Below are 13,886 nucleotides of genomic sequence, written 5' to 3' on the forward strand. Positions count from 1 at the left end.
TTTTATTCTCATCCACCATGAACTTCCACTCAATCCCTCTTTGGCGTGTATAGTCACATCACTCCATAGCATTGAGGAAGCTCTCTGAATTTATGGTCTTACTTCTTTTCATTCCCCAGCCTCTTTTATTCTCTTTCTGAATAACTAAACTAAAACCACTGTGGCTATCACCTGTGACTTCTAACTGATATTTCTGGCTATGTTTTTCAAGGTTTTAGAATTCTTGATTTTATTTCTTAAAAAGAGAAAAAAAACTAGCATTCAATTTGAATTTTATAGCACAATTCTTTCTGGATTTTCCTCCTATCATTCTGGTCACTCAGTCTCTTTCCCAATCTCACTTCCTCTTTCTGAATGACAAAGTCGTAACCTCAGCACACACAAAAGCTACATGGACTCTCCAGGGTCATGTCATTCAGGCCAGTAATTTCATCTTTTCATATAAATTAGTTTACTTCCAAATCCCTATCTCCAGGCTATAATTTTCATAGGTCAGATCTCCATGTGACTGAAAAGCAGGAGAACAGAGCACCTGAGAGTGGGAATGACAATCAGACTTTCTGAACATAATTTTAGCTCTGCCATTTACTTCCTTTGTAACTTTAGACGGGTCAACCTTATTTTTGCTTCAGTTTCATTATTGGCAAAATAAATATAATAATAGCACTTAGGACAACACTCAATAGACATAACATTAATGACTAATGTATAAACTGTACTACTAAAGAATATTTGTATTTGAGAATCTTCACCTTAATGTGCAATAAGCATATCAAAGCTTTTGCTCTCCCATACCAAACTTCTAGCACCAAAAATTTTCCACAAACCCCACCAGAAATTTAGGATTAATTAAGTGTAAACCAGTCTCTTTGCCCAATCACTGCCACATTACTTCAGTCACAAAATTCTGCTGACTACAGTTTCCCAACGTATTCACTCTGACTCCTCTCCTTTCCAAGACTGCCTTATTTCAGATCTTCATGTTGTTCCTTCAGGTCACTACAGCCCCTCCTTACGGAATTCCTTTCCCAATTCTCAACCCCTGTAATCTCTACTCCTCACTATTGCCAGAATGATCTAAAATGCAAAGCTAATTACATCACTTCCAGATCACTGTCTTACAGTTCTTGAGTTTTCAAGATAAAAAAGTCTTCATAAGCTAGCCTATATTTTTACCTGCAATTTGATCTGCCATTCTCCTATACTTATGACACTCAGGAAACATAAACATAAACACACACACACACACAAACACACACACACGCACACACACCCCTCCTGGATTTTGTAATACATATTGCCTGCTCTTTGGCTGGCTACTCCAAACCTTTCCCCCAAATTCTACTCCAGGTAAGACTCCTTGACACTGTTCCTGACCTCCCTCTTATGCTTAGTATGTCACAGATATTCCTTCTCAATCTTTCAATGGTGGCTTTGTCCTGCATCGTATCACCTGCTGTAGCTATGTGAATGTTTTAGTCACGAAACTCCAAACTTTACACAGGCAAGCAAAGAATTTCAGTATCTCCAGTCATTAGCAGAGTGTCTCGCATTTAGTGGATACATAGCAGTTTTAAAGACCTATCACTAGATACAAAGTTTGCTTTGAAAAAACCGATTGTTGATGTATTTTAAGTATATTTACACCAAAGTAAAACTATATAATCTTGATTTCAGACTTGACAGGGCTAGTTTATATTCGACCTAAAGAGACATGAATAAACTGCATGAATTCTGGGGCTTTGGGGGAAAGGGGTGGGTAATAAGGAATCATTGTACCTAATTTAAAAAAAGAAATAAAAAAACTTCCTTTCTTTCCTTTGTATTCTTTCTTGAAATGCTCCTGGAAGAAGACAAAGATACCTACACCTTACCACGCTCATTTCTAACATTTGAACTTGCTATAATTACTACTGTTTTACTAATACTGGTGCTTGTAATCCTCATCTGTTGCTTTTTGACATCTTTATCTATTGTTTCTATTTTCCACAGCACCACAGCAGTCCTGACCTCCAGGTGTTGTAATTTTCTTTTTGAAGAATTCTGAAATTTGCACTAATACACCTGACATGCTACAGCCTTTTCATTGATCTTATATCATCTTTAGCTCAAAAAAGCATTCTATTGCTGGATGTATTTGTCTAACTTATATAACTCAGATAATTTTTTTGAGAAATATCAAACCTCTTGATTATGTGAACTTAATCAACATTATGTCTTGCTATATTCACAAGTTTAGGTAAAGAGAAAAACCTTTTACATAATTTAATAATTGAGCTTTAAATATGATATAAAATCTTTGTAACTCTTTGCTTATAAACAACTACAATGGGTGTTTTAGCAAGCAGTGAAAGAAATCCAAAATGCAGTGGCCCTCCTACAATATGAGTATAATTCTGCCATAAACTGTGACATTTTCAAACTTCAAATTTTCTTTCTAGTCAGAAAAAAATCCTCTGATGACGAGTTGAGCTGTCACCTTGTGAATTAGTGAAGAGTAGAACTTTCTCAACTTATCAAAGGGCGAATCCCAAAGTATATATGCAGTGCAATAGATGGTTTCACATTTAATAGCATCAGTGCACTAACTTTCCTCTCTGATGCTTACCTAAAATTTGTGGACCCTGAATAAAGCATCAAAAGATATTTTCTACACAAATGCTGGTCGACTTTGAGATTTCAAGTGTTATCAAACAACAATTTCACATTCCCGGATGAGAATTCCAAGGAAACATTTACTTATATCCTGACAATCTGAAAAGTAATATTAATGAACCCTAATTACAGAGAAATTAGTTACGCTAATTGTCCATTTTCTAAGCATAAATTCCAAAGGGCACTTCAAAGCCATATGAAGAAAAATTCTTATGTGCTATAATGATCAAGCCAGTTCAATAAGACCTAGAAACCAGGTCAGAGGACTAACAAAAACAATTATACTAAAACTGCAATACAATAACCATAAAGCATAAACAATCCTATTTGAGCGTAGTCTATGACAAGAACCAGAAGTATCTTCACAAATAATAAATCAATAAACTTGACCACATAAAAAGTAAATATGCTCATATAAAGAATATTTTAAACAAAACTTTAAAGCAAATGAAATACTCTATAAATATGGCTGGAAACGATAATACTCTAAGCATTTATACAAAAATAAAATAGTAAGTCCTCCACAGAAACATGGTCATCAGCCATGGAAAGGTAAGTCACAGAAAGAATTAGCCAATGTAACCACAAACCAGTTTAAGAATCAAGTGTGTGTATATATATATGTATGTGTGTGTGTGCTGTGTGTGTGTGTGTGTATATATATATATCTTAGTCTTATCATACCTAAGATTCACAAAACAGAATTTCCTAAGCAACTTATTACAAAGTCACACTATTAGAATGGACACACATACATACACGCATGCACACACACACACACACACATATATATATATATGTAAAATCAATGATGTGTCAAAGCAATTTATCAAAGATCTAAAATGTATAATGTTCATCACTAGAGTATAACAAGATGTGCATAGTATTTTAAAGACTGATGAGATACTTTAAAAATAAATTTGAAAATATGTTCTAAGAATCTTAAAATATGTATGCATTACTTTTGACAATTAGTTCCAAACACAGGACTCTTTCATAAGTACACGATTTGAAATGAAGGTACAATATCTGTTACTTTCAATATATTTCTGTCCCTCTCTCACGCACATGTGCACATGCACACAAAGACATACATTCACCCGAACTTTTAAAAAATGGAAGTTGAAATCCCCAAAACTAGTGAAAGGTTAAGTGATTTAGCTACCTCCAAATATATATATTATAAACTTTGTACAATGAGCAAAGAATGCATAATTGCACATATGTATAAATTCAATTGCATTTCCTAAAATGTTAAATTAACTCAGGGTAGAAAACTCATGGACATTTTGTTTCCTTCTTTATACATGTCTGTGTTTTTAAAAATGTAATTAGAAACAAATCACATAAGTTGAAGTTTTGACTGATCCCTTGAAGGAAAAGATATTTAAAGCCTTCTGAACCAAGCCATCTTAGACTGTCATTGAGCTTTTGAGCCAGAGAACTGGAAATATCTCTGCCAAGCTTTTTTTCCATATATGACTAAGAAACTAAGAGCCAGAAAGAACATGTCTGAGGCCTCAGAACTAGGTAGGATTTGCACATTTGAGGTACTCAGTACTAGCCTAGTTCATGAGCCTTCCTTTACCTGAGGAATCAGATCTCCATAATTTACAACTCTGGTCCTCAGGTCCAAAAAGACTCATTCAAGACATGAAATGGTGATGTGTCTTTCTGTTGCCTTTCTTCTTAGTCCTATCACACCTAAGATTCACAAAACAGAATTTCCTCAACAATTTATTACACAGTCACACTATTAGAATGGACGTGAAAGATGATCTGCTAAAGCCACGCATAACAGAAGACCTATTTCTTTTCTTCAAGACTGTACACTTACATTCTGCCTTGAAAAGCATCCTAGGCATGTTGGAAATGTAATGGACAGGACTTTGGAGGATAGTTTTAGAAGGGTGTACTGTGCATTTTTCTTTATACTTCCTAAGCAACCTCTCAAAGAAGACCCTACTTCTCATCCAAATAGGCTTTTGGGTTTGTTTTCTTCTGGGAAAGTATGAACTGTGTTATTTCTGTGAGTGATGCCTAGTCATTAGAATTTTTAATGAACTCATTTTAAGTTTGAAATATTTTTACAAATGTTTACACTTGTGTAACTACCACCATGATTAATATGTAGACCATTTCCATCACTCACAATGTTCACTCATAACTCTTTGCATTGCATCCCTTTCCCCACCCACAATCTTAGGCAAGAACTTATCTGCCTTCTGTCACCATTCACTAGTTTACCAGCTCTAAAGCTTCATAGGAATGGAATTATACAGTATTACTCTTTTGTGCCTGGCTTTTTTCACTCAGCACAATGTTTTTAAGATTCTTTCGTGTTGTTGCTAATATAGGTTCCTTTATAATGATAATCAGTACTTCACATATGAACAAATAACATACTCTGTTTACACGTTCACTGACTCAAAACATTTGGGGTCTCCTCTCTTTTTATTATAAATAAAGCTGATTTGAATATTTGCATAGGAGTCATTTTGTGGACCTATATTATGATTTGTTTTGGGTAAATACCTAGGAGCTCATTTGTTGGGATGTATAGTTACATGTAAACTGACTGTATTCTTTTTAAAAACCAAAACCTTCTAAACTGCTTCCCAAAATGAATGTACTATTTTACAATCCCACCATACTGGCCAACGCTTTGCACTGCCACTTTTTAAAAAACTTAGTTTATTCAGTGTGATCTCATTGCGGCTTTAATTTGTATTTCTCTGGTAATTAACTTTACATGTGCTTGTTGGCTATTCATAGATATTCTTTTAGACATCTCTATTCATGTATTTTTGTTATTTTATTGGGTTTTTGTCTTCTTCTAATTGAATTATATGTATTCTGTCCATGTTTTGGATATGAGTGCTTTATCAGACACATATATTTTGAATAGTACCAGTGTATGATTTCATTTTACTAACCATGTTGCTTAAAGAACAAATTATAATTGAGTTTTTAACTTATAATTCCAATACTTAAGATTCTCTCCAATTTCCTTGCTTTATCACATTAAACCAGCAATAAAATGTTAAATAGAAGTGATGGGAATAAATATGTTTGCCTAATTCCTGTATTTGAAAAAATTGTTTTGATTATATCCAATGTGTTAAATTCATTGGTATGAAGTTAGTCATAATATTTTCTTATCTTTTAAATATTAAAATGATCCATAGCTTTATGATACTGGTAATTTGTATCTTCTGTCCTATCTTCTAGTTAGAGTTTTATCAATTTTCTTAACTTTTCCAAAAAAGTTAAAAATTTATTAACTAAATTGATTATTTCAAAGGACCAGCTATTGGTGACTCAGATTTTCTTTTTTTAAAATATATTCCATTTATTCATTCTTTCTACTGTCTGTATCAATTCATTCCTGAACCACGTTAGGTCTAAGTTGCTCTTTTTTAGATTTTTAAGGTAAATGTTTAGAGGATGGATTTTAGATCTTTTGATTTAGCATAAGCATTTAAAGCTTTCAACTTCCTTGAAATAGTTTCGTAGCTCCATCACACAATTTTGATGTTATGATTTTATTATCATTGATCAAATATTTCCTAATTTTTCCTGTGATTTCTACTGTGAAGTATGGGTTATTTGGAAATATATTAAACTTCCAAATACTCAGGAATTACTCAGAAATGCTTTCCAGAATAAGGCAAGTTATGAATTACATTCAATTGAAAAAACTAATAGAGTATCAATCTATCTTTCCAGACCCATTGTCTCATGCATCCTCCTCAAGCGCTCAAAGTTAAGGCCAACCCATACTGAGGTTGTTTCTAGCCCATCCTATTTATCTGAGCCTATTATTTCTACCTCTTGGACTACATTGTGTCTCAGGCCCCCTTCATTTCTTCCTACTAAAGTCCTTCATAGGATGATAGATCCAGTTAAAAATACTTTTCTTTAAAAAACACAACAAAAACAATACACACACACAAACACACACACATCTTAGAGGGATTTGCTCATTCTTTTGTCCATTTTTCCCCATCATATCATACTTACTTCTTCATAAGCTTAACTCCTGGTACATAGAGGTACTTTGAACTAAATGAAACAAAATTGTTAAAGCATATAACATATGCTTTAAAGTCTACCTTTTGTTAATAGATATACATTCCCTTTATCATAATTTTCTTGAACATAAAATCACTTAATATTTGTTTTCTAAGAGTCCCTTTCTTTTTTTAAAACCTGTGGGGGTGGTGAGAGAAGAAACTCTCTTGTTTGCCTTGGCAATATTCAGATTAAGACATCTCTAAGAATTAAATCATCAGAAAGTTACAAAAGCATTCAAGCTTATATTGTGGGCAATAGGCTACTGTTTAATTTGCAATTACATGCACAATTTAGAAACCACTTTAAGATAATTCAGCCTCTGGAGTATTGCTAACATATTAGCTACTATAAAACACATTGAAGGGGGAGAAAAGATCATATGGAATAAGGTGATAGGAAGTAAGGAATATTAAACTTAGGGTGTTAATCTCCCAAATTGAGAAAAGTAATCTGTTCCATAATTGTGAAACATATTGATAAAGTGTTTATTCCCCAGTGTTAAGCTTCTTTATGTGAAGAATTTGCAATTAAAACTGAAATGCAGTCAAGCTTGGGAGACATCAAGTGTATTATGCTTTACTATATATCAACCAAGGAATCTAAAACAAAAAAACACACTAGTCTTTCCTGTTTCTGATAACACAGTTTACTTATTCACACTGTGTTTATTAGAACCAGCAACCTTTTAACAAAAGCATAGTAAGTGTCTATGGCAATGGGCATGCAGCTATGGAATGTGAACATGGTAAACACAGTAACTTATTTCTTAGAAAAACATATGCAGAAGATGTGGGTTAAAGTGCAAAAATAGTTCTCAAATTTTGAGAAAAATATGTAATTTCTTGAACATTTCAGTCAAAGTGATGATACAATTTCCTACTGTCCAGGAAAATGCCTTCTGCCTTCCTGGTCTAAAATATTCACTAACAAGAGATATTTGACAATATGATTTTTCTTTATTTGCACAAACAGTAGTAAGGCTTAAAAGAAAAGCACAAAATCTAAGTCCCAATAACAACATCAAATAGCATGCCAGAAACCCTTAAGTGTAATCAAGAAAGCTTTATTTTCCAAAATAATTTTTAAAGTATACAAAGAATACACATTAAAACGACACCATCTGGAACACCTTCTGTTTAGAGCTTTTTAGAGCAAAAATGCTCTGTGTGTGGAAAATATTATTGCAATATTTTTCTGTCTAAAGACACTCATACTATGCATATAGAGAAAATGACCATGAAGATTAAAATATCTATCTAAATAGTGACTATATACAGGGGATAATTATCAATTTATAAACATTTCCAGTTTAGGGGATTCTTTCTCCTCCTTGCTTTTAAAAACCATTAATGTTTTTCAGCATTTTAATCAAAGGTAGATAAGAACAGGAAAAATATGTGAAATTAACTCATTAAATTTATGTATGATTTACATTTCTGGCTCAAGCTGCTACTAGCAAAAATTAAAGGTTCAAGCTTACAGCTGGTTGGTTTTTCTTTCTTTCAACTATTCACACTATCTCTACAGGCCATCAGTATAAATAATTGGAAGTTGTTTTACTTCCAGAAGCCACAATTTTATCTGTCATTGACAAGTCTAACAGAATCTACCATTGCTGACAGTCATCATTTCCCAAAGGGCTAATAGATCAAAAGGGAGATGAAAACAAGGGTGGTACAATGAAATTTTCTCATTTTTGGCATGGTACTGAAACAGCTTTTCAACAATCACAGCTATAATTAACTAGTTATGTTTGAGTACTGGGCGAGAAGTGCATAGTCTCTATCTTGGCAAATGATACTATCATTCACAGAACCACCCAGGCCAGAAGCTCAAGGGTCGTCACTCTTAACTCCCAGTTCACAAAGCAATTGAAAATTGACTGGTATCTCTCTCAACATCCCACTACCACATGGAGAAAACTATCAACATCCAAAATCATCCATCAATTCTTCTTTTCTTACTTTTGCAGTTGAGGGATCTTGCTCTCTTGCTTGTACTCTCTCTTAGACCTTCAATCCCTCCCATTTTATGTTCCTTTTCCATCAAAATTTATACGTGTACAAGTTCAAGCCATCTGAAAACAAACTGCACATATATGCCCTTTCTGGGTCAAATCCCTTACCTAGTTAATCCTATGAACCTCCCTCCAGACATCTTGACAAAGTGACCTCACCAGCTATCTCACTTTACTAAGTTCTCATTCTTAATCTGATCTAGTACCTGCCTGTTCACTTCTGCTCTGCCCCAAGTCATCAGATGGACTCCAAATCATTTATCTCATGGAGTGTTTATTCTCACTGGGCATGTCCTTGTATCAGCACTTGACATTTTTAACTGATCCTTCCTTTTTGAGACACTCTCTTCCTGGGCTTTACAACACTTTGTACTCTCTCTTAGTTTCTGGCCTCACTCTCTGAGTAAACAAGCAGCTACTACTGCCTGACAAATTCCCCTAAAAATGATGTATAGTCATCAAAGCTCCAACATAGGATTTCTTCCTCTCTCCTTCCATAGAATCACCCTAAGTAATTTCACCTTCTTCCTTCTTCACGCTGATAACTCCAATATCTGTATTTCCAACCTCTTAATCTTTTCATGAATATCTTATCCATAAAAATAACTTTCTCCCATCAATTTATTCTTAGATGACTTATAAGAAATCTCATGCTCAACATGTCTTAAACACATTATCTCCCAGGCTCTCTCCCAAACCTGCTCCTTTTTCCATCATTCCCTATATGATGTCTATGTAGTCACAGAATACACACATATATGTTTATATGTCTATGTAAATAAGTAGATACATAAATATGAGACCCTGTTTTGCACCATACAGGGTGCTGTGCCTGCCACGTATGTATGGTCTTTGCTCTGTCAGGGTTCATAACCTCATGTTCTTGTCATCTACTGTGCAGATTCTTTACTTTTATGCATGATGTTGACCTCCCTTCTCTCTACTCCATTTTCAATTAGGTAGGAATTGTATGGACATGTTTTCTAACAATTTTATAAAAATGTTTTCTAGTAAACATTTTTATTTTTCTAATAAATGCTTAAATTTTGAATTCTAGTAACTCATAGTGTCTATCCAGACTCTATGGTTTATTTAAATCCTGAGAAATATCTTTACAAAGATATTGGTAAATGAATATTGAACACTTTTTTAAAAAAAAATTTAAGTTACAAAATGACCTTAACTTTAAAATGAACCATTCTCCTCAATATCATATAGGCAAAAGAAGGCTATTTAAGTACTTAAAATGGGGCTTGGCACATGGTAACTGCCCCACTGTCATCATTGTTACTATCAGATGATATTGATTTGGAGTAAAAAGGAAAAGCAAGTAAACCAAAGACAGAAGTATGTGATAATATAGGTGCATTTAAGTGGTGGGTATGGTACATTAGCTATGCGAAGAGATTTAAGGAAAATAACTTGGTTATATTTATCCTCACGTTTCTCCCACTCCTATTATTACTCTTCACTTTCATAAAAATACTTTCAACATAACTTGTTAGTAACACATGTAGACAAAAACTTTCAATTACCAAAAATGTTACTAAGTGTCTGTGACCATTATTTTGGAATTCATTAGTCTTCTACTTTTCCATGAACTCAAAAATAATATTACAAATGAATTTCATCTCCTGATTTCTACAGTACAGGGTAAGATCAAAACGTACAAAATAACAAAACATTTAGTGCCCGGGCTTCCATATCTTGCATTTGTGAGGGGGTGGACTGTATGCAGTAAGCACTAAATAGAATTTCATCAAACTAAATCATTCTAATCCACGTTTGCTACATTTTAATTCAAACCTATGTACCACTGGTCAAATCCTTCATAGATTAAAAAAATGGTACAAAAATACTTTGGCTATAATAACCTGAAAAAATGAAAAGGATAAACACATTTGCCAAGCTGATGCTTGCCTATCTGTTTGAACATAAGCTCTGAGGGGTCAGACACCAAGTTTATGTTGTTTACCTTTTTTATTTTCCTGCCATGGAAGTGGCAGTCAGTAAGCATTCCATAAATATTAATAAATGACTGTAAAACTGCATTTATGCTAGTATTTTAATGTCAAATCCTATCTATACCTAATAATTCCTCATTATTTCTGGACATAAAATTAACAATACTCTGACAGTACAGTGAAATCATCATCTGGTACCAAAAATAAGAATATAAAGTATCATTAACCATAATAATCCAAGAAATAAGTAAAAATGCAAAGTCCTAATTATGCCTAGAAGTTAACAAACGCAATCTGACATAAATATCTAATCAGTAATATTCTTGCTGTATAAAGCTCTTGATGTCGTCCCGCGAAGTTGAAGGAAAGGCAGGTTCCGAAAACCATTGAAAGTCATTATCCTTGTCACAGCAATAAAAATAATCAAATGAAGGCTTATTTAGCTATATTTTAATATTGCAGTTAAACTTTGAACAACGTAAGATTGAACTGCACAGATTCCTTCATACAGATTTTTCTTTTGTCTCTGCCACCCCCCGAGACAGCATGATCAACCCCTCCTCAGCCTACACATATAAAGACACTGATGAATACCTTCATGATGATCTAATTCCACTTAATGAGTAGTAAATATGTTTTATCCTATGATTTTAATAGCGTTTTCTTTTCTCTAGCTCACTTTTTTGTAAGAATACAAATAATCTTGCACTATTATAAAGCAAACCATACTGAACCAGTATAATTAAGAGTTTGTTTTTTTTTTAAAGCAAATTACAAGAAGCCAAGGGGAAAAATACCTAATTTGTTGAAGAAGAAAGGCAGTTTGAAGATTTTCCAAAGAACCACAAATAGAACTACCATTTGATCCAGCAATCCCTCTACTAGGTATCTATCCAAAGGAAAAAAAAAATGGTTCTACCAAAAAGACACCTGAACCCATATGTTTATCACAGCACTAGTCACAAGAGTAAAGATGTGGAATCAACTCAAGTACCGATCAGTGGTTGACAGGCTAAGGAAAATGTGGTCATATATACCATGGAATACTACACAGCCATAAAAAAGGAATGAAGTTAAGTCCTTTGCAGCAACATGGATGCAGCTGAAGGTCCTTATCCTAAGTGAATTAACACAGAAACAGAAAATCAAATACTGCATGTGGTCACTTATAAGTGTGAGATAAACAATGAGTATACACAGAAATAGAGATGGAAATAATAGACACTGAGGACTCCAAAAGTGGGGACCGAAGGGGGCAAGGGCTGAAAAACTACCTATTGGGTACTATGGTCACTACTTGGGTGATGGGCTCAATAGAAGCCCAAACCCTAGCACTACACAATATATCCATGTAACAAACCTGCACATATGTAGATATGTGCCCCTTGAATCCAAAATTAAAAATAAAAGAAATTGTCTTCCTAATTGCTCTGGTATGTCCCCGGCTGCTCCTTCTCAGGCTTCTTTGCTTGACCATCTCCTCTTCTAGACCTTTACATATTGGGGGACCTCCGGCTATATCTTCAACTCTCTTTTCTATCCACACTCTCTACTAAGTGAACCTGTCCAGTTCCTTAGCAAAATAGCATGAGCACAGTGGTGACTCCCAAATTTATATCTCCAGATATAACTTCTTCACTTAATTCTAGACATGCATATTCAACTGCTTACTCACCAGATCCACTTTGCCTGGATCTGCAAAGAGACATCTCCGAGTTACCATTCCCAAAACCAAATTCTTGATCTACTGTCTTAAACTTACGAATATCCTACCTCTATGCTCCAAGTATTTGTTCTCTCAAAAAACAGCACCATAATTCAGTAATTGCTCAGGTCAAGAATTCTGGCATCATCCTTGCCTCTTACAGTTATCTAATCCATCAACAGATCCTGACACCTCTACCTTCACGATATATCCAACCACTCCTATTCTCAGATAAGCCATTGCTTTCCCGGCCAGCATCCTAACTAAACACCCACTTTCACTTTCATCCCCCAGAAGCTTGTTCATCTGGAGTCAGAGTAATCCAGTAAAAACATAAATCAGACCATTCTACTTCCCAGCTCTCAGACTGAGCAGCTTCCCATCATAATTTGATTAAATTTCAAACCTTTACACATCATGACTGATAAGGTCCTATATGATAAGGTTGTGGGTATCTCTGAAATCATTTCTTCCCACTCTCTCTTTCATTCAAATATTCCCAGCCACCACAGCTTCCTTGCAGAACTTGGACATGCCAAGTACAACACACTCTTAGAGTCTTCAAATACCCTTGGCCCTACACCTGAAATACTCTATCTGGATTACTGCAAAGTTTACTTTTTCACTTTATGAAGATCTTTCATCCAATATTTCTTCTCTTAGCTAGCAAACACAGATACTATCCCATCAGACTATTTTTATATTACTTATTTTTCTGCGTAGAATTTAAAATTGATGGACAGAACAGCATATAATTATTTTTGTCTGCTTACACTGTTTTCCCTAATAGTATACATGTTTCATGATGGTAGGGACTAGTCTGTTTTATTCATCATGATATCACCAATACCTTTAACAGTCCCTGATGCACAGTAGATGCTTACTAGTTACTGAAAAAACTGAATAAATTCAAGAGATCAAATTTTAGCTATGCGTGACCCATACGCATAGATAATTCAGAATACAATTTATAGTCATCATATTCTTACCAGGAATATACATTTATAATTACCAAACTGCTTTCCAAATACTTAAATGTAAATGTCACAGAGGAATCTAGGTCTATAGAAAACTATACAATAATTGATCACAATAAGTCTGTCATAAAAATTATAAAAATATGTAAATATCATTGGTATAGTCTTTCCAAAGAAAGACTATATACTATATATATGTATATTTATATGATTCAGAAAATTTCAACAGGTTTTAAAATATTATTTTCTCCCTCAAGATAATAACAACAAAACAATCCCACTGCCCAGAGTTGCTGAGATAAAGAACAAAAAGCAAAAAGGCACTTACCTCCCTTTTTCTACCAAGAGTAAGACATCCAGTTTTTCCCCATTTTGAACCATTGTGCTGATTGCTGAAGGGAGAACAAAAAGCAAAAACTTATTTTTTTAAAAACCCTACAATAAACATCCATGAAGACACAAATATTAATACTGCTTAGTCATAAGTTTGG

The 13,886-nt window shown here is 34.1% G+C and overlaps 1 protein-coding gene across 5 annotated transcripts in view; it reads right to left on the reverse strand.

The window, feature by feature from the left end:
* Positions 1 to 13,886, reverse strand: part of ARAP2 (ArfGAP with RhoGAP domain, ankyrin repeat and PH domain 2) — a 178,468-nt gene that overhangs the window by 65,873 nt on the left and 98,709 nt on the right. For all 5 annotated transcript variants that reach the window (XM_028848385.2, XM_028848386.2, XM_015138193.3 and 2 more), the window contains exon 19: positions 13,724 to 13,787. In XM_028848385.2, coding sequence (XP_028704218.2) covers positions 13,724 to 13,787 — 64 coding nt within the window. The remainder of the gene's footprint in view (positions 1 to 13,723; positions 13,788 to 13,886) is intronic.

Source organism: Macaca mulatta, chromosome 5, assembly GCF_049350105.2.
Source record: "Macaca mulatta isolate MMU2019108-1 chromosome 5, T2T-MMU8v2.0, whole genome shotgun sequence".
NCBI classification, from domain to species: domain Eukaryota; kingdom Metazoa; phylum Chordata; class Mammalia; order Primates; family Cercopithecidae; genus Macaca; species Macaca mulatta.